The sequence below is a fragment of the Salvia splendens genome, chromosome 1 (assembly GCF_004379255.2).
Source record: "Salvia splendens isolate huo1 chromosome 1, SspV2, whole genome shotgun sequence".
Classification (NCBI taxonomy): domain Eukaryota; kingdom Viridiplantae; phylum Streptophyta; class Magnoliopsida; order Lamiales; family Lamiaceae; genus Salvia; species Salvia splendens.
In genome coordinates this window covers 13,861,871-13,880,541 of record NC_056032.1, presented here as the reverse complement: position 1 = coordinate 13,880,541, position 18,671 = coordinate 13,861,871, and the positions used below count along the sequence as shown (strand labels likewise).

General features: G+C 37.9%; 1 protein-coding gene across 1 annotated transcript; it reads right to left on the bottom strand.

Annotated features, from left to right (window-relative positions):
* Nucleotides 1-10,759: 10,759 nt before the first annotated feature.
* Nucleotides 10,760-18,671, bottom strand: LOC121743359 (serine/threonine-protein phosphatase BSL3). The gene is made up of 21 exons (XM_042136653.1): nt 17,996-18,671; nt 17,444-17,504; nt 17,277-17,355; nt 17,102-17,181; nt 16,877-16,971; nt 16,696-16,795; nt 16,009-16,078; nt 15,764-15,865; nt 15,563-15,644; nt 15,294-15,473; nt 14,456-14,729; nt 14,134-14,368; nt 13,891-14,061; nt 13,291-13,529; nt 12,883-12,967; nt 12,639-12,737; nt 12,368-12,567; nt 12,215-12,290; nt 11,776-11,911; nt 11,525-11,664; nt 10,760-11,401 (listed from the first exon to the last, which is right to left on the bottom strand). Exons 1-21 carry the CDS (start codon nt 18,384-18,386, stop codon nt 11,318-11,320), a joined length of 2,979 nt encoding a protein of 992 aa, XP_041992587.1. The 5' UTR covers nt 18,387-18,671; the 3' UTR covers nt 10,760-11,317.

Below are 18,671 nucleotides of genomic sequence, written 5' to 3'. Positions count from 1 at the left end.
GGTCGAGTTGTAAACATAGGAAGTCATGTTAGGCACCCCGAGCACTTTACTCAAGTTTTTAGCCCTTAAATGAGAAGAAGAAAATAACACCTGAAACAGCGATTCCTAACAAAGTAATGGACAAGAAAAGGGTGCGTGCATGTACCAAAAACCAGAAAGTATTTCAAATGCGGCAAGAATGAGCATTGTAAGAAGGATTATCCTAAGTTAAAAAGGGCTATGTCTCATGTGATGCACCAAGATCATGTTGTTGAATTATGTTTAGTGAACGTTTCTACTCATGTTTGATTAGTGGATACAAGAGTAACTGATCATGTTTTGTTTTGATCTTGCTATAACACATGTGCTAATAAAACTTTATTATAGTACTCAGCTTGACTATTATAGTCCATGTTTCGATATCACATGCTTACCTTTACATATACTCTTATAATATTGTATATATGTAATTTATTTTAGTACTAATAAAAAAGTCACATCAGCTACAATTTTAGGTTTACTTTTGTAGGAGTATATATTATGCCCTCATGCTATATTGATTTCTTTTCAATTAGTACTTGACCGTTATGAAAAATGGGACCTTACCATAGGGATGAAGGAATTCGCAATAAGAATGGGCGAGGAGATATTTAAGATGTCGGACTTCAATTGAAATAACGCTGACGTGAATATTGTACACATAGTGCACTCATACGAACACAATACACACGTTGCGCACACACACTACATATACATACACAAATACAAAAGCTTTGCACGCACACATTCCGCACAACAGACACAATACATATACTACACACTGACACATACTTCCTCCGTCCCAAAAAATAAGGACATTTAAGACGACACATAAATTAAATCATAATTGGTAAAGTAAGATAGATGAGGAGAAGAGTAGTTAAAATTAGGGGTGGGTAGGTACGGTATACCCCACCGAAACCACCATACCTTATACCTTACCGTAAATTCGGTATGCAAAAAAATCATACATTTACTTTACCAAAATTTTCGGTATACCAAACTTCGATATACCTTATTTTCGATATGACAAAATTTCATACCGATATCGTACCTCATTTCCGGTATACTGTACCGAAGTTCGGTATACCGTACTTTTGCAGTATGTCTAGATTAATTAAAATAGATAATTTGAGTTTTTAGAATACTCCTTATTTATATTTTATAATTTTAAAAATATAGGAAATATATTTTATTCATATTTATATTTATTATTTCACAATAGATTTTATAATTTAAAAATATATAAAATATATTATATACATAATTATATTTATATTTTACGATATATAACTTAATTTACGGTATATACCGAATTTCAGCATGCAGCGGTATCCCGCAGTATGTGAAAATCCATATTGTTATCTTACCGAAATCTTTCGGTAAGGTATAATACCGTGCCGAAAATCACGGTATACCGGAAATTCGATATTTTTGGTATTTTTTCGTTACGATAAGACTGGTATTTCGGTATTTTTCCTCCCATATATTGTACTATAAAAGATTGGACTTCCTCCTTCCTCCACAGCGCCTCCTTCAATGCCAGGTGCCTTTGCCTTCACCAGCTCACCGGCCTTCTCCCACTCTCCGGCGTGCCCCGTCAAACGTCGTCACCAGCCGAAGTAAGTTTTCTTTCTCCCCCGTCTAAAATTCTCTTCATTATGGTTACATTTGTGAGTTAGGGTGTGGATTTGTTGAATTTTAGTTTATTTTTAAAGATATAGGCTATAAAGCTGAGAACCTATATGATTTTAATTTAATACCCTTTCTTCGACTCAGGAAATGTTTTGATCATGTTATAAACACCATATTAATAACGAATTTAACCAATTAACATCTATTTCTCATGATTCCTTAACTCCTCATTATATTATAAACTTTCGGTCCTTTCCATGATATTATGTTAGAAATTTTATCGCTTTAAATCAATAACTGAATGTGTTTCGTCACATCCTACGGTTATATATCCATTGTTAACTCAAGAAATAATCCGCATACTTATTCAAATTTCAAACACAAAATCTCAATTCTTTTGCTAGAGCTTTACTCTAGAGCTTTACCTTTACATGTGATAAGTCAAGATTAGAGTTTTCCCTTATTTGTCCAAGCTCATTACATTAATTCTACTACTATGCATTATTATAAGTTCAAACAATCAATAAAATAGTAAATATATGGTCTGCTGCTCTGCTGATTGACAATATATTATTAGCATCTAGTATGTAGCCACAGCCTTTTTTCATATTTGTGTTAAAATTGGGAATTGAATTTGTGTACGTAGATGTTATTCTTCCCTTTTTGCTACTGACCTCATCCAGCGCTCGTTGCACGCCTTAATCAGTTTGTGTACACTGCGCTCAATAATTGGACTTTCGCCTCAAGTACGACGATGTTGCTGCTCCGCCAACCCCACAAGAGTTTTGGAAGATAAATTGAACTTCCTGGATGAAATTGTCGAGAAGGCGAGGTCTGTGATTGAAGGGAGAGACAACGAAGAGAACTGCAACCTACTTTGTGCGCAACTTACTGTTTATGCCATCAAAGGCTTGGAAGACATACATGCCCACCATGCCGACATCGGCCCGCACATTATCGAACTTCGCCGTACATTTGATGATATCAAGTCAACAACTAATGATGTCATAGGAGAGATCAAGGAGATGATGTTTCTTTCTTCATCGTTCACATTTTTTTCCATTGGAGTCATGTTCATAGGTTCGTACGTACCCAATTTTGTGGACTTGGTGATTCTTGTAGTCTAGATTTACAATATTTGATAGTAAAAATCGGGTTTAAAGTTGTACCCTTCCTTACTCCGATTTGGTGGGGGTTATTCACCGATGCAATTAAGAAGAATGAGGCTCATTTGGAAAAAACTCGGAAACCCTGGTGTATAAGATCCTCGATGAAGACATACTAACAGCCATCCCACTGACCGATCCAGCCTCGGGGCCACTCTCATCTCCACCGCAGGTGCTGACCAGTCCCTCCAATCCCGCTAGCAGAGCAGGTCCCTCTACTCACGTTGCCTCCGCTAGTTCCTACACTTCTGCTACCGAAGCTAATCCCGCTGTCGGAGCCGACATGGTATAGGGTATCGTTTCAACTGGCTTGTAAGCCTATTTGTGTCGAATATGTATGGTTTACATTACCAAAACCACCATACCGTATACCTTATCAAAATTTTCGGTATACCTTATTTTCGGTGTGGCGAATTTCCATATCCATACCTTAACTCATTTTCGGTATACCGTACCGAAATTCGGTATACCGTACTTTTGCAGTATACATGACTTTCAACATCAATGAAAATAGAATATTTGAGTTTTTAAAATATTATTTATATTTTATAATTTAATAAGTATATTAAATATAATTTATATGTACTTATATTTATATTTCACAATAGATTTTATAATTTAAAAATATATAAAAATATGTTTTATATATAATTATATTTATATTTTACGGTATATACGAAATTTCGGTATGTCGCTGTATACCGGGGTATATGAAAATTCATACTGTTACCTTATCGAAATCTTTCGGCAAGGTATCATACCGTACCGAAAATCATGGTATATAAAAAATTTGGTATTTTTGGTATTTTTTCGATACGATAAGGACGGTATTTTGGTATTTCAATTTTTTTCCCAGCCCTAATTAAAATAGAAGTGAGACTCATATTATTATTAGTGTTTATGGTGGTCCCTAGTGGTATAAGTTATAAATAAAATGATGTATATGAGTAATGAAATTGGGAGAACTTTTCATAAATAGTGGGGCCATGATTTTTACGATGAGGGCTCAAGTCAGTCTTAACAGTTATGGCGATGTCGGGAATTGACTAAACTTATTTTGAACACAAGTATACCCGCAAGTGTACGGGGCTAATGTAGCTAACAACAAGCAAGAGTATCGTATCCACGGAGACAATAAATGTCAACCTAATTACCACGAATCAACCTCAACTACTATCTAGATGAATCAATTGGGTTTTGTTTTTCTAAATCTACTTAAAAGCAAAATGCATAAACAATAATTAAAGCAAACAGAGACAACTTTGATAAATAAAAACAAGTACTCATACGAGTTTAGGGTAAAAGATAATTGTTGTAAAACAAGAATTGAAGAGGTAGAATCATACGAGTTCGATAACAACTATCCTATGCTCAACTAAGCATGCACAAACTAAACCGGCCAGGCGGTTAACCGGCGGTTTGGAACCGCCGGTTCATAATCGGAACCGGAACCGGAACCGGCGGTTCGTCGGTTCAAGCTGGCCGGTTCAGGTTCGGGAATATGACGAACCGTAACCGGCGGTTCGCCAGTTTGAACCGGCGGTTCAACGGTCCCAACGGAAAGATTCTGGCTAGGGCGTAGGGTTGCAGGCGAGGTGTGCAGAAAAACCGGTGGTTTCTGACGTAAATCGCCAGTTTTCGTCAGAAACCACTGGTTTTCGACGGTTCCGGTGCTTTTTCAGGTGGCAGAGCGTAGGTGGCAGTGTATAGGCCTGAAAACTGGTCAGAAACCGCGGACTGAACCGCCGGTTCATGCGGTAAACCGGTCGAATTTGAATTTTGAATTTTTTTTATTATTTCTTCCAATTTTACTCCTATAAATACCCCACTTCCTCCATCATTTTACTCATCCCATTCTTGTGTTAACAAGGATTTCCTTCTCAATATTCATTTCTCTATTCTCTCCACATTCTCTCTAATTGCTCAAGTTGTTTACTAGTTACTACTTACTACTATATTTGTTGTGTTCGTAATTTACCATTTATTCAATACTCCATATTTCATCCATACTACTTTCATTTATCACTATGTCTTCTTCTCATAGTGGATCGGGACGTGGTGATCGGGGCAAAGGAATTGCCCAAGATCAAAGTAGTTGTTCCTCAAAATCAAGGCGACCTAGTCATCGAGAAGTTATGGAAGAGGTTTCCCGAGTGGCGGCTGAACGCATGCAAGTAAGTTCTAAAAAATTATTTCAATTCATAATTTCATAAGATTGAGTTTTTAAATTTTTTTTGTGTTCCTACTTATAACTTCAACTTATATAATATTTATAGATAGAAGAAGATCATAGGATGCCATGCTACTCGCTGAAATGCATCAAGGTGGGGGCGGGGGCGGGGGCGGTGGCTCCCAACAACAAGATGACGAGTACGACGTGTCTATATCGTCGGACTCGGACAACAATGATGATAGATCTCATTCTCGTATTCCGTCTAGCACCGACGGAAATGAGGAGATGTCGCCTCCCCCTCCACCCACTAACACTACAAAAGCTTTGAAATCTGATATTTTTGTTAAACACTACAAGAAGGTCTCGGTGGTGATTCCAAGTCCTCATGATCCGAACTCTCAAGAAGAGACATCGACATTTCATGCATATTGTAACTATTGTGATAAAGTCTACAAATTTACGAGTGGTGGGGGATATGGCACCCTCCGTCGTCATTTGGTGACAAAGCATCCGGTAGAATGTGGCTCTACCTCTACCCAAACCCAACTAAACTTCCAACCCGGTGGCTCAGGTTCGTCAGGTACGCCTCTTTTTAAATATGATCCAAAAAAATTTGCTGACGTTATGACTAGATGGGCTGCAATGAAAGCATTTTGCTTTTAATGTTTATGATGATAATAAATTTGAGGTTACTATGCAAAGTGGTTTAAACGTAACTATCAAAAGAGTAGGTCGAATGACCGTTCAACGATTTACCGCTAGACAATGTTTAGAGAAAAAAGTTGAATTATGACATTATTTACTTAACTTGGGCCACAAAGTGAACATTTGCTCAGATGTATGGACTTATTGTTTTAACCGGCATTCATACATGGGCATTACGGTTCACTTTGTGGACAATAGTTGGACTTTGAACAAGCGTTTAATTGGTTTTAGAGAATTTGAGACACCACACACTGCATCCGAAATTGCTTCTTTAATTTGGTTTTGATAATGCAACTGTTAACACTGCAAGTATTAGTGATTTGATTGCTGCTTGTGCTCCAGTTATTGGAGGTAAGTATTTTAATCAAAGATGCATATGTCATATTTTAAATTTTTGTGTACAAGATGCGCTTGAATTATGGCAAAAACCATGTTAGTCCTATTAGAACTGCAGTTAGATTAATCCATCAAAAGTCAGTTATTGGCAAAGTTTGGAAGAAATATTGCCATCAAAAGAATGTAAGATATACAAATTTTACTATGGATGTGTCTCATAGATGAAATTCGACATATGATTGTCTGAATTCTACTTTGACGCATAAAGACTATTTATGTGATTTTTTTAGAACCTATCCCGTTCATGATTTATATCTTTCGCATAGTTGTTGGGAACATAGCGTGATTCTATTTAAATTGTTCAAATATTTCAAAAATGCAACTGTTGAATTATCGAGTGTTTATTATTGCACATCTGTTCGTGTTTTAGAGGATTGCATATATATATCACTTGGTTTTAAAACTGCAATGAAAAATGCTTACTCTTCACCTGAATTGATGTGTGTTTTATATTATATGATTGAGAAATGGCTTAAGTATTTCAGTGAGATTCCAACGGTGTTTTTTTTATTGCAAAGGTCTTGGATCCAAAATGGAAACTAGTCGGTACCTCCAAGATTTTAGATTTTTATTACAACAATTTGAGTTCTATTGATCTTGGTCCACTTAAAGCATTGCAATCGGATACTAGTGACGAATTCTGAGTAGACTTCTCAGAAACATTTCAAATAAACCTCCCGAACCAGTCAGTTATCCAACAAACCTTCGAGTTTAACTTGTGTGCTCTCTACACCGAATATGAAACCAAGTATAACAGTACCCACCAAGTCAGAAGACCTCCCCCTCCTCAACAACATAACTTTGGCTTCGCATTTCAAGCCGATTATGATGACCCCGACGCGCAATCCCAATTAGCCGACCTATACAGCTACAGCACCGGCGGAAGGTCCTCAGGTATGGTGAGTGAATTAGATTTATATTTCGATTCACTCTTTTCCTTTGGTGATGAAGGTCCTACTCCTCCCTCCCAAATCGACGTCCTCGATTGGTGGGGAACACACGAGAAAGATTTTCTCATACTTGCGTCAATGGCTAATGAGATTTTTTCTGTTCCGGCTTCCACTGTCGCTGTCGAGTCCGCTTTTAGTGTTGGCTCGCGTGTGTTGGATGAATCAAGAAGTAAGCTCTCCGCAAAAAATATGGAAGCCGTGATGTTACTTGATGATTGAGCCAAAGCTGACGTCAGAGAACAAGAAAATAATTGGGATTATCGTCAGGGGGGATCACAAGAAGAATTCACCGGGGATGAATCGTAGGCCAACCGTCAACCGTCGGCCAAGCCAAATAGGTAAGTAAGGTAAGAGAACTACGTGAGCTTTGATTCCCTAATGCAAATGAGCATTGGGGATACGTAGGCACCTCAACTTAAATTTTAAATTTAAGTTGAGCTCACGTCCTTTTTCCTTTATTTCTTTTTTCCCCATTTGTTTCTACTTTAAAAATATGCAAATACAATTAAATAATTGTATTTGTATATACTCTAGTCGATGAAATAGATTTCTCTATAAGGCTAAATCCGGGAAACTTTTGACAATTCTACAATAATTGTTGATTGTTAGACTAAACTCAACATTTAAAGTTGAATTGCTAAAGGTGTCCTCAATTTAGTTATGTAGAAAGATCTCCTTCGCCGACTAAGAGTATATATACTTATAAAATTATTGTTCAGAACTTCTAAGTCTTTTTTGTAATTTGTAATTAGCTTCGTTGTTGAGTAGTAGTTCGTTGTATTTAAATTTTTGTGTAAGACTTCAAGACCTCAAGGTTTTTGTGATTTGTAATTGTTGTAACTTGTAATTTCAATAAAATTGCAACTTTCATCGTGTTTTTTTTTTAATTTTATTTACGCACATTTCATAGATAAACAAATAAAAAAATGAAAAAAAATTGACGAACCGCCGAACCGGCACTGAACCGGTTGTTCAGGCAAAAAACGGGCGGTTAAAAAACCGACGGTTTTTTGAACCGGAACCGCCGGGACCCTTGGTGGGCCGGTTCCGGTTCATGGGGACGATGAACCGTGAACCGCCGGTTCATGAACCGGAACCGGCGGTTTCGACCCGTGTGCGTGCCTATGCTCAACTAAACTCCAAACTATACCAACAAGGGTTTCAAGGGTTATTAAGCTATCACTAAGGTGAAACTATATCTTCTCCCGAAGAATATAATTTGTAGATTGCTATCTACAACCGAAGTGTCCTTCCTAGAACTTAGGCAACAACTTCTGAAAGCTCCTAAAATACTTAGCTTCATTCAAAGGCTCAAATCTCCCGATTTAATTGGCAAAGATGTCAACTTCTCTTCTTTCAAATGAAACTACTCATCTCCCGATTATTGTAGTAGAAACCACATGCATTTATAAGGTGATCAGTCAAATAAATGTATAAGCACAAGAGAAGTCAAAATAACCACATGAGTCAAGGCATAAAAAAGAGGAATTTAATTAAACATAAGAATCATTGTATCTCCCTCGTAGAACTCTACGCAAGGTTTAGCCACACATAGAAAAGGGATCTAAACATCATAAAACTAAACTAACTACACCCTTGAGTTGTAGAATCTTGATTGGAAGCTCATTCTTCAAACCTTGGAATGAATTAGGAAAGTTCAATCTTCAATTCTTGTTCTCAAAGTAGTCTCTCTCTCTCTCTTGGATTGTAGGAATGGTGAAGAATGATCTGCAAAACGCCCTATAAATCATATATTTTGTGCCCTAAGTTTCCAAACATGATTAGGCATCAAAATCCCTCAAAAAAGGTTAAAAATATGTATTTTCGTCTTTCCGGAGCGGTCTGCTCGGCTTTGGAGGCGAGTCGGAGCGGGCCGCTCCAAGTTTCTGACTGGGAGACAATTTTTCGGCAGTTTTCAAGAGCGGGCCGCTCCGGTTTTGCGCGGAGGTGAAGCGGGCCGCTCCATGTTTCTGGACAGCGCGCGGTCTTCGTAAAATGGGCATAACTTTCTCTACAAAACTCCGATTGAGATGTACAAGATACCCACGAGAAGATCTTTCAAAGGCGAAGAGAATGATATACATCATGAACTAATATGACTTCAAAATCTTTAGAAAAAGAGTCTCCAACCAAGGTTGCTGCACATCCACATATTTTGTACTCCCTCCGTCTCACTCAAGATGGCCACATTCTTGAGTAACAGGAGATTTTAGGATATGTTGTTAGGTGGAATATAGTAGAGAGAAAAAATATAGTTAAATATTTTAATGAAGAGAGAGGAGAGATGAGGTTATTTCCAAAATTGGAAAGTGGTCATCTTGATTGAGACAAATAAAAAAGGAAAAGTAGTCATCTTGAATGGGACGGAAGGAGTACTACTTTTTTCTACAGATTCTTCACAAAATGGTCAAAGTACCAACATAATAGAGAAGTACATATAAACACGCCTAATAATAAATGAAATGTGATTGGATCCATATAAAACTACCTTCTAAAATCATGCAAAATCCAAGTATGTCGGGAATACAACAGTGACGCTGTCATAAATGCTAGTAACAATTTTCTTTGACAACTAAGTATCATAACACCGAAATATAATATCTTTCTTTACGCATATGCATAACTATTATTAATGATTTGAAATTTATCCATGCATGTTTAGCCATAAAACTTTACAGTAAAATTTAATGTAGATGATAAGAAATTAATGAAAACAAGATTATTGTTAATACTCCTTCCGTCCTAAAGAATATTCACTTTGGGTTCAGCACAAGTTTTAATGCAAAATTGGTAAAGTAAGAGAGAGTTAGAGAGAAAAAATAATTAAAGTATTATTAGTGGATAATGGATCATACCTCATTAGTGAGAAAAGAATTACCAAAATTAGAAAGTGCATATTTTTAGGGACGGACTAAAAAGTAAAGAGTGCATATTCTTGTGGGACGGATGGAGTAATAAAGAGTAAAGATGTAACATAAGTAAGACATACGAAAAAAATAGATAAAGGCGTGTGTGTGTATAATAAGTGACTGTGTATTGTGTGCGTAGTCGCAAGTTGTGTGTGGTATAGTGCGGATGTGGTAGTAATGTGTTTTTATACAGTGTGTATATTTGTCTCTGAGCGCGTAAATATTGTGTCTGCATAGACAATAGACAAGTTACCTCAAATTCAATTTCATATCAATTACTCCCTCCGTCCCAACTAAGTTTGAGGCATATTCTTTTTTGGGATGCCCCAATGAAGTTTGAGGCATACTCAGTCTTGATTTTTTTCTATTTTATTTTTATCTCCACTTTCAATATAATTTATTAATCTCCATGCTCAAAAGTTATTCCAACTTAATTGGGACACATGAAATACTTCATTTACCAAACAAATGAACGAAATCCTTCAAATTCCATTTTCAACTTCATGTACTAAACGAGCCCTGAATGGCAAACATACCCTGTCTAATCCAAGAAACAAGATTGTCAACCTTACAAAACATTAAACAGTAACAAACTCGCTGCAAAAAATGGCAAATAGAGTATATAAAATAAAAAAAGAAAAGTTGAATATCATGATACAAAGAATTTTTCATCTCCTATTTCAATGACCAAGAATACACAAAAAAGCAATAAATGAATATTTCATCTGCTATTTCAATAACTATGAATACACGAAAACCCAATAAATTGACCTACAATTGGGAAATGGCATGATTGTATATGGCCCATACTCAGAAAAGATATATCGCTATTCCAAACAAGAATTGTAAAAGGAGACATTGTAGCAAAAGTAGACACAAATTATACAAGGCAAACATCCTCTCTCTATTATTATACATGAATGACCAAGAGATATCCCACAACCACGTATACAAACCTCACCCCCTCTTAAAATAGAAGAAGACTAAAATGATACACCTAACCTAAGAAACAAGAAGAGAGAAATATAAGAACTAATGATTAATGCCGTAGCCTGCCCACCCAACAAAGAAATGACAGTACTGACTACTTTGATCTCTCATGTACAGAAGACATCTCAAAAAACACAAAAGTATACACATTTCTCGCTTGATCTCGTCGCCTTTTCCTCAGAGTGCTCCTCAACCGTATGAAACATATCGGGATCTCAAGGCCTTGAAGCCACCAAGAGGAATGCGTGCAGTACATATAAGCATACCTCTTTTCATAATTCTCCTGATGGTATCATGCTATGTACATATGGCTGGAAAGCCCGGGTGTTAGCATAAGCACAGAAGATGTCGTAGACAGTTATCTGGGATTATAATCTAAATCCAAGCAAGAGAACCTCGATCATTAGTGACTTGAGGTCGGCCTCTAGTAGGCGTAGGTGGCCGGTTAGCATTTAGCTCCTGAATGGGATCCAACGATTGGAGGAAAAACAGAAATGAATATATCAGGGAAGAAATATGACCAGTCTGACCACATACTAGATAATTATATACAAAGACTATGGTTTGACATAAATGTAGCACCTGCATCCACGTGTCTTCTACATGACGTTCTGGAGATGTTTCAGGAGACGAAATCGCAGGGGGCAACGGATGAATGAGTTTAGGCACAACTACTAAATCTCTACCCAAAACCAAGATAGCACCAGCATTATTCGCAGTACCTACAGAAATTAAATAAGAAACTTAAATCAACCTTCAAATGATGAACCAGTAACATGGTGCTGGAAATATTAACTAACCATCATTGGTAATCTTAAAAAAGTTGGACATACCACAGTAGTTTGTTGCAGAAAAAAGAGTAATTAAGTGCCCCTGAGCAAATCTTTCAAAGCCGTCCATTACACATTCATGTGCTCGGACTATCAACTGAAGATCATTGTTGTTACAGAATTCCATGACACGATCAGGCTGCATCAGTTGAGATAAATGATCAGACACAAACATAGAATGTAAAAATTATTCTCCTCTCTGAGTATAATGAATTAGGGATCAAAAATCCCACAACTATGTTTATGCATAAAATGAGAGCTTGATCGTACCATAACAATTGAAAGTAAAAAGAAGCATGGCATCTCAAGCAATAAGTAGGGTTTCATAACCCATGACCAACATTTAGATCCCACAAAGTATAAATGTAAGTTACCTCATGAAGTTTTGGATCATATAGTGATAGATATTTAGAATATGATAGAGGAGAGGAAGGAAACCTACCCCAAATGTCACTAATCCAGGACCTCTTGCATTTGGCCGCAGACCTTCTACACTGTCATTTTCAGTGGGATCGGACCTATAAAGAAAAGATTCAGATCAAGATACAGCAATTGAAACAATAAGAGTAATGGGAAAAAAATAACACGAACTGACCACAATAAGTCCATAAGAACAATTGACCCTGCTTCCATAGGAATTGGACGTTGAATATTCTCAATCTGTTCGATATGGTTTATAGATCTCCCAATACCACCATGCATACAGACAATCTTTTTCTCAATTAATGCGGCCAGAGGAAGCCAATTAAACAATCTGTTTATCCGATGCCATGCCCATATTCCATCTCTCTCACCCTATACATGAAGCTTCATAAGTCCCATACTTCATCCAAATAACAGGTCATTTACACAATTTTCGTATTTACCATACGCTCAATGCACTCGATCCGAAAGCCAAAAAGGGCATTGATATCAGCAGCCTCATGATTGCCGCGGATTAAATGTACTTGATGTTGATATTCAACCTGCAAATTCGTTAAGAAAAAACATTGTGAAATTAAAAATTGATCATCTCCAGATAGCTTCAGAATGATTCAGCAAATTATGGTTTAAAAATCTAACAAAACAACTAGGAAAAAAGTCAGCATTGTTCAAAAGATAAGCAAATACCTTTAAAGCGAGAAGAAGGGTAATGGTTTCCAAGCTATGCTGGCCACGATCAACATAGTCCCCCAAGAAGAGATAATCAATATATCTGACATGCATTCACACATCAGTTCAATGTCATAGCCCCAAGAAGAGATAATCAATATACGGTGACATGCATTCACACATCAGTTGTCATAGCAACAAACTTTAATGGCAAAAAATATGACAAGATTGGTTCAGCTACCCAGAGTTCTCCGCATGAATTCCAGTGCCTAGGAGTACAAGGGATTTAAGTGTAGTGGGCACTGGGAGTTCAAGATGCATCTACCCTTGAAAATAATATGTATAAAGTATAAACAGAACCTACCCAAACATAAATGGACCAATGACCAAAAGCATGCAAGAAGATAAGGTGATTTGAAAACTCACGAGATGTCTCCTGCAGTAGAAGGAGATCCATATTCATCAAAAAGCCTCATAAGATCTCCAAATTGACCGTGCAAATCACCAAATATCTTAATAGGAGCCCTCAGCTGTAGCACACTTGGTTCACTTGCAAATATTCTCTCAGCACTATCACAAAGATCAGCAATCTCATTACAGTCCAAGAAAAATTGTCTTCGAACTGGAGGCTTCCACCCACGAGGTTTCAAAAGATGAGCAATAACCTGAGACACATTTAGGGGCTGTGATGAAAATTTGAAAAATAGGGAGACCCCTTAACAACATATCTCCTAAGTTAGTTGTGTCACCTAGCTGACTAGGCTAAAAATTTTGGTTCTAAGTTTATATTAATGAATTGGACTTTGACAGTATGGACAGGAAAGAGGAAAAATATGAGTAACTTAATTGCCACTATCACAACATGATTGATTAACACAACTTCAGCTACAACACAACTTAAATCAAATTAAAGGGAAACAAACAACACTTAGCCATTTGAACTCCAATCTACACCTCTACTTATTAGCCCTTCTCTTGATTACCCTGGTGTCAACATAATTGAAATCTCTAGAGGAGAAACATTACCTTCTTAGGTACACTATTAATTGACATTTGTCGATCTAAAAGTTTCCTAGCTGCTGTTGCACTTTCTGGAGTTCCATAGCTGACCCGTCTGCCTTCATTTTCAAACTGATCAATTGACAGTTGTCTAACCATACCACCTAAGGCACCACCAGTCTCTGCAGCTACAACCACCTGCACATGTAATCTGTGTAAATAAAACATTCAACAAAGGTTATGTCCTATATATCTTGTCCTGATACTGACAGCACGATGATGAAGTCGAACTCCAGCTGGGATAGAATTATTTGACATTGCAGAGTCGGGTTTAATCAATGTAGTTTGTTTTCCACTTGGTGTTGCCTCAGCCCCACAATCTCTGTCTGGCAGCTCAACTTCTCCATTAACTTGTCGAGCTTTAGCAGCTTTTAATGTGGCACTTATAGCCTCAGCTTCAGCTGCAGCAGCTTCAACCAAGTAGTCGACACCTTTACTTAGTTGTCTGTGCACAAAACACCAGAACTTGAGGCAACAGACATAGCAAACTAATCAGATAGATTAGACAGCATGATTAAAGATAACAGCTAACCGAGAACCCTGTAGCATCGCATTCTCTGTGTTTATATCTGTATAGATATCACCATTGACAGGAGGGGCAACAGGACTTCCAACAACAACAGCCTCATCAGCGGCAGATTCAGTTAGAGGAACCCTTGTTCTATCATCATTAAATCCATATCTGCCTTGTGAACTCCCTTGCTGCAAATGGGATGCCGCGGCCACAGCTGCGGCATGAGAAGCTGCAGTAGTCGTTTCAGCAGCAGCCAGATCTTCAGCAACAAGCAAATCATCAAGAAGCACCCCTACATCATTGTTTTTCAATAGTTAACACAACCTGGGTTTATTAACAGTAACAGCAGAGATTGTCACAATGCAACAAAGATGTACACTATAAGGACAAAAGTGGTAAAAGCTTCCGATCTTCTTTTAAGACCTAAAGACATCCACTCCAACATTGTGGACAAGTACAAGCTATAGATACCTCAATGTAGAATTCAAACAAAACCCACTATACCCGAAGTGACCAGAGATACAAATTAAGATCCATAATTATCATTGTAAATTTAAGCCTAAAACTAATACTCCCACCGTCCCATAAAAATATGTGCACTTTCCATTTTCATCCGTCCCGCAAAAATATGTGCATTCCATTTTTAAAAAGTTATTTCAATTTAATAATGTAGGTCTCACTATCCACAAACACTACTTTAACTACCATTCTCCTCCTCTCTGTTACTTTACCATACCATTCTCCTCCTCTCTCTTACTTTACCAATTTTATCTTAATTCCCGTGCCATATCCATTGCCCATATTTTTATGGGACGGAGGGAGTAGATTTTTATCAGGTAAATGTATCATGTCTCACCACCACGTAGACCCCCATAAATGAATATCAAGTCACCAACAGCAGCAGCAGCATGCCTACAGCGCCTTGTTAATTCAACTGCTGCATCTCCTCCAGCAGCATCAGCACTGTATCGACCTGTTCTCGGTGTCGTGACAACAGACTTTGTATCGCACCAAACTCCAGCTGCTGTATCCAAAACTACAGAAAATACAAATTGATGTCAGTCCCAATCATATAGTATATGTAAATATGGATAGTCACATACTATACGACCAAATGAACAGTACCAGCAACACTTGAGGAGTCCTCTACCATGCGTCCACCACCAAGTGCCCCTCCTGATACATGAAGGCGTGCATTAACGAACACCTGAATAAGTAACATAAACCATTATATTTTACAATAGCTGTCTTTGTTTTATGCAACTAAACTAATGGAGTAGTTATTGTAGCGGCCGATAATTAGTGAGAGGCTAATGAATAACTTACCGCAGCATGTTGATACCTTGGTGATGGTGAGACACCAGGTGCAATGGCCCATTCCCACCTACCATCTCTGTGTTTAGCAAGCCCATATGCACTAGCTAGTGGCTGTGAATTATGTCATTTGGAGGAAAACAGTCAAACAGAGAGAGCAAATGGAGGTTTAACCCATGAATATTGAAGAGAATGCCAATTGCCAGCAGAGGATTGAAGCAACGTCAACATCATAAATGCTTGCATGACAGACTTACAACACTATTCACATCCCTTCCACCACAAAGCAGAAGAAGACCATCGGAGCGTGCACTTGCAGTTGCGTACCTGGGAAGTTGGGCCATGTTAACACAACCAAAGATCTTTACTTTATTTCATAAAAAAATACCTCAAATTTTCCATCAACTCTAAGCTGTCCATACTCTTCCTTTTTTGTATTGCTTATTTATACACCTTTACTCGTAAAATTAAGAAAATACAGCACGATTTATGTTTATCTATTTATTCAACCTACTTACGAGGGTTATTTAAGACCAATACAGAATATTTTGAAATTGGATAGAAATGAGGTGGTAGGATTCAACCACCTGAGCAATATTATTTACCTAAATAAATTTGATTGTGCTCATTTTTTGTTCAACTATAAAAAATTAGAAATAAAATCAATTTGTTTAAATAAAAAATACTTAGTCGGTTATCGTTATTAACACATTCTCTAATTTATGTTCATTGATAAGTATTTTTGTGTTCAAAAATACTTTTGAGTTCCAATATTTCTGCAAATTTTGCAGAGGAAGGTAAACTCCAAGTGCCCAAGATAATTATAGTTTCTAGGTTATAGAAGACAAAGATTTTACATTCTCAAGTTTAACAAGTAATTTGAGGCCAAAATGAAAGTCATCCAATAATACCACAAGGTTATTAAGAAAGTTGCACAAACTCACATGCATGGAGGTGGCCCTTCACCCTCGGGCTCTAGTTTCCTCCATTCATATGGCTTTGCTGCAGTGTCCAATGCCCATACGTCAGCTAAAGGCCGCTTCCCTACCAAAAATTTGGAACTGTCAATTTATTAACCAACAAATGTCAAATATAGAAAGGGAAAAGTAAGTTAAGAAGACAAACCATCATTTCCACCAATTGCCATTAAATACCGCTGACCTACCAAAGCCATTACATGCCCATACCGTGGCCCGGGGCCAGGACCATGCACCACAACCCTAACGAAATTAAGATGCTAGCTCAGTGACAAGAATAACAGTGGAGTTAAAGGGTTTTTTAGAGAGCAATCACTTCAGAAGTTGGAGCAAACTATACAACAATGCATTTAACTCTTACATGAAAACCTACCTATGCCATCTCGGTCGTTGCTGTGTAAGGTCCAGAACATGAAGATCTTCGGCCGATAAACCAGCAGGACCAATCCCACCCTATGAAAGATAAGAGTAACAATTCATTTTATCGTCCAAACATAGAAAGATAACTATGCAACTTCCACAGAAAAACATTCCATCTAGCAACAAACCTGAATAACAACCATCGTACCTACAGCAGTGGCAACATGAGCTGCCCTAGGTGTGGGTGGTTCCCCAATTGGGGTAACACTGCAATATAAAAGTCTGCCTCGTCAACGAAAGTGAAAACATAATGGACCAACAACCAGACCATAAGAACAAGGTTATCTTAACTTACCAAGACCACTTATTTGCCGATACATCATAGCAATGCACGTCGGCAGTAGCCCCAGCCAACCCTGCAATAACATGTTTTCCATATTGGAATTTGTAGCTGTATGATTAAGATCATCTAGTGATATATTTCCCATTTTCAGTGTGAAAATCTATCTTCAACTGCTATGGGCACTAAAAAATGTTATGAAAGGGTTGTCATTTATATTAGTATAGAACTCATTTTAAATCTTAATTAGCAAATTCTTCTACCAACTACATGCTTAGAACCCTCGAATAAATTTCAGCAAGTAACATTGAAGATAAATTGCAAAGCAGGTGACATTAATCTCATCTCATGAGTATCGCAGATCCCGAAATAATAGCACCAAAAACTATAAGTTCTTCATAGCATCGGACAGTGTGTTAAAAGGAAGCACAAACGGCATTGTTGTCAACTGAAGGTAACTTGATGATCAAGAGGAGGGAACTCAACTATAGCAAAACAAGACTTGAGGGTGAATAAGATCCTTAAATCTCAGGCATTATGAATTTTAAAAAATATACGAGAACATACGGATTCCGGCGCTTCCCGCGGAAGAAGGAGTTCCCGATGCAGCTGAATTGCCTTCGAGCGCCGTTGCCCCTCCAAAAAGAATTAATCTCTGCCCAATATACCCAGGACTCCCCTCCTCCCCAACCGCCGGCACCGCTGTCAGCGTGTGACCACATCGCGGACCTGGACCATCCTCCTTCTTCTCAATTATCGCGTTCACCACAGTATAGGTCGGTGCGCAGCGTGGTTCTCCCACAATCACCCCGCTAGTACTATTATTGCTCTGTTCCTGCTGCAGCTGCGGCGACGAGGATTGAGATTCGTTGGACAGAAGCGCAACCGTATTAGCAGTGGTGGAGTCCGCCGACGGATCCTGATCGGGCTCGCCGGGCATAGCGGAATCGACGTCCATTTATGCGAAAAAAACCCCTAAATTCCGAAGGTTGGCAATGAGAGCGGAGCTGGAATTCTCAGAAATGGGCATTTTGAATCTTCATTTTGGACAAAGCCCTAGCTCCGATCGATTGAAACCTTTTCCCCCAACAGTGACGAATTCCACCTTTTTCTTCAAAGTTTGGCTTTTTTATTTCCCCATCTTTGAAGAGGTGACGACGACGAGGAAAACAAACGCGGAGCGGCTAAACCAAACACGCTCTTTCTCTCTCTACAATAAAGAAATCTAGAGAGAGAATGAAAT

What these genes read in the sequence shown, in the direction of transcription:
- LOC121743359 (XM_042136653.1), bottom strand. Translation starts at nt 18,386, where the DNA reads ATGGACGTCGATTCCGCTATGCCCGGCGAGCCCGATCAGGATCCGTCG. An exon ending in GTACGATGGTTGTTATTCAG is followed by an intron (nt 17,182 to 17,276) that starts GTTTGTTGCTAG and finishes TATCTTTCATAG; the next exon opens with GGTGGGATTGGTCCTGCTGG. An exon ending in CAAGGTATCAACATGCTGCG is followed by an intron (nt 15,645 to 15,763) that starts GTAAGTTATTCA and finishes TTACTTATTCAG; the next exon opens with GTGTTCGTTAATGCACGCCT.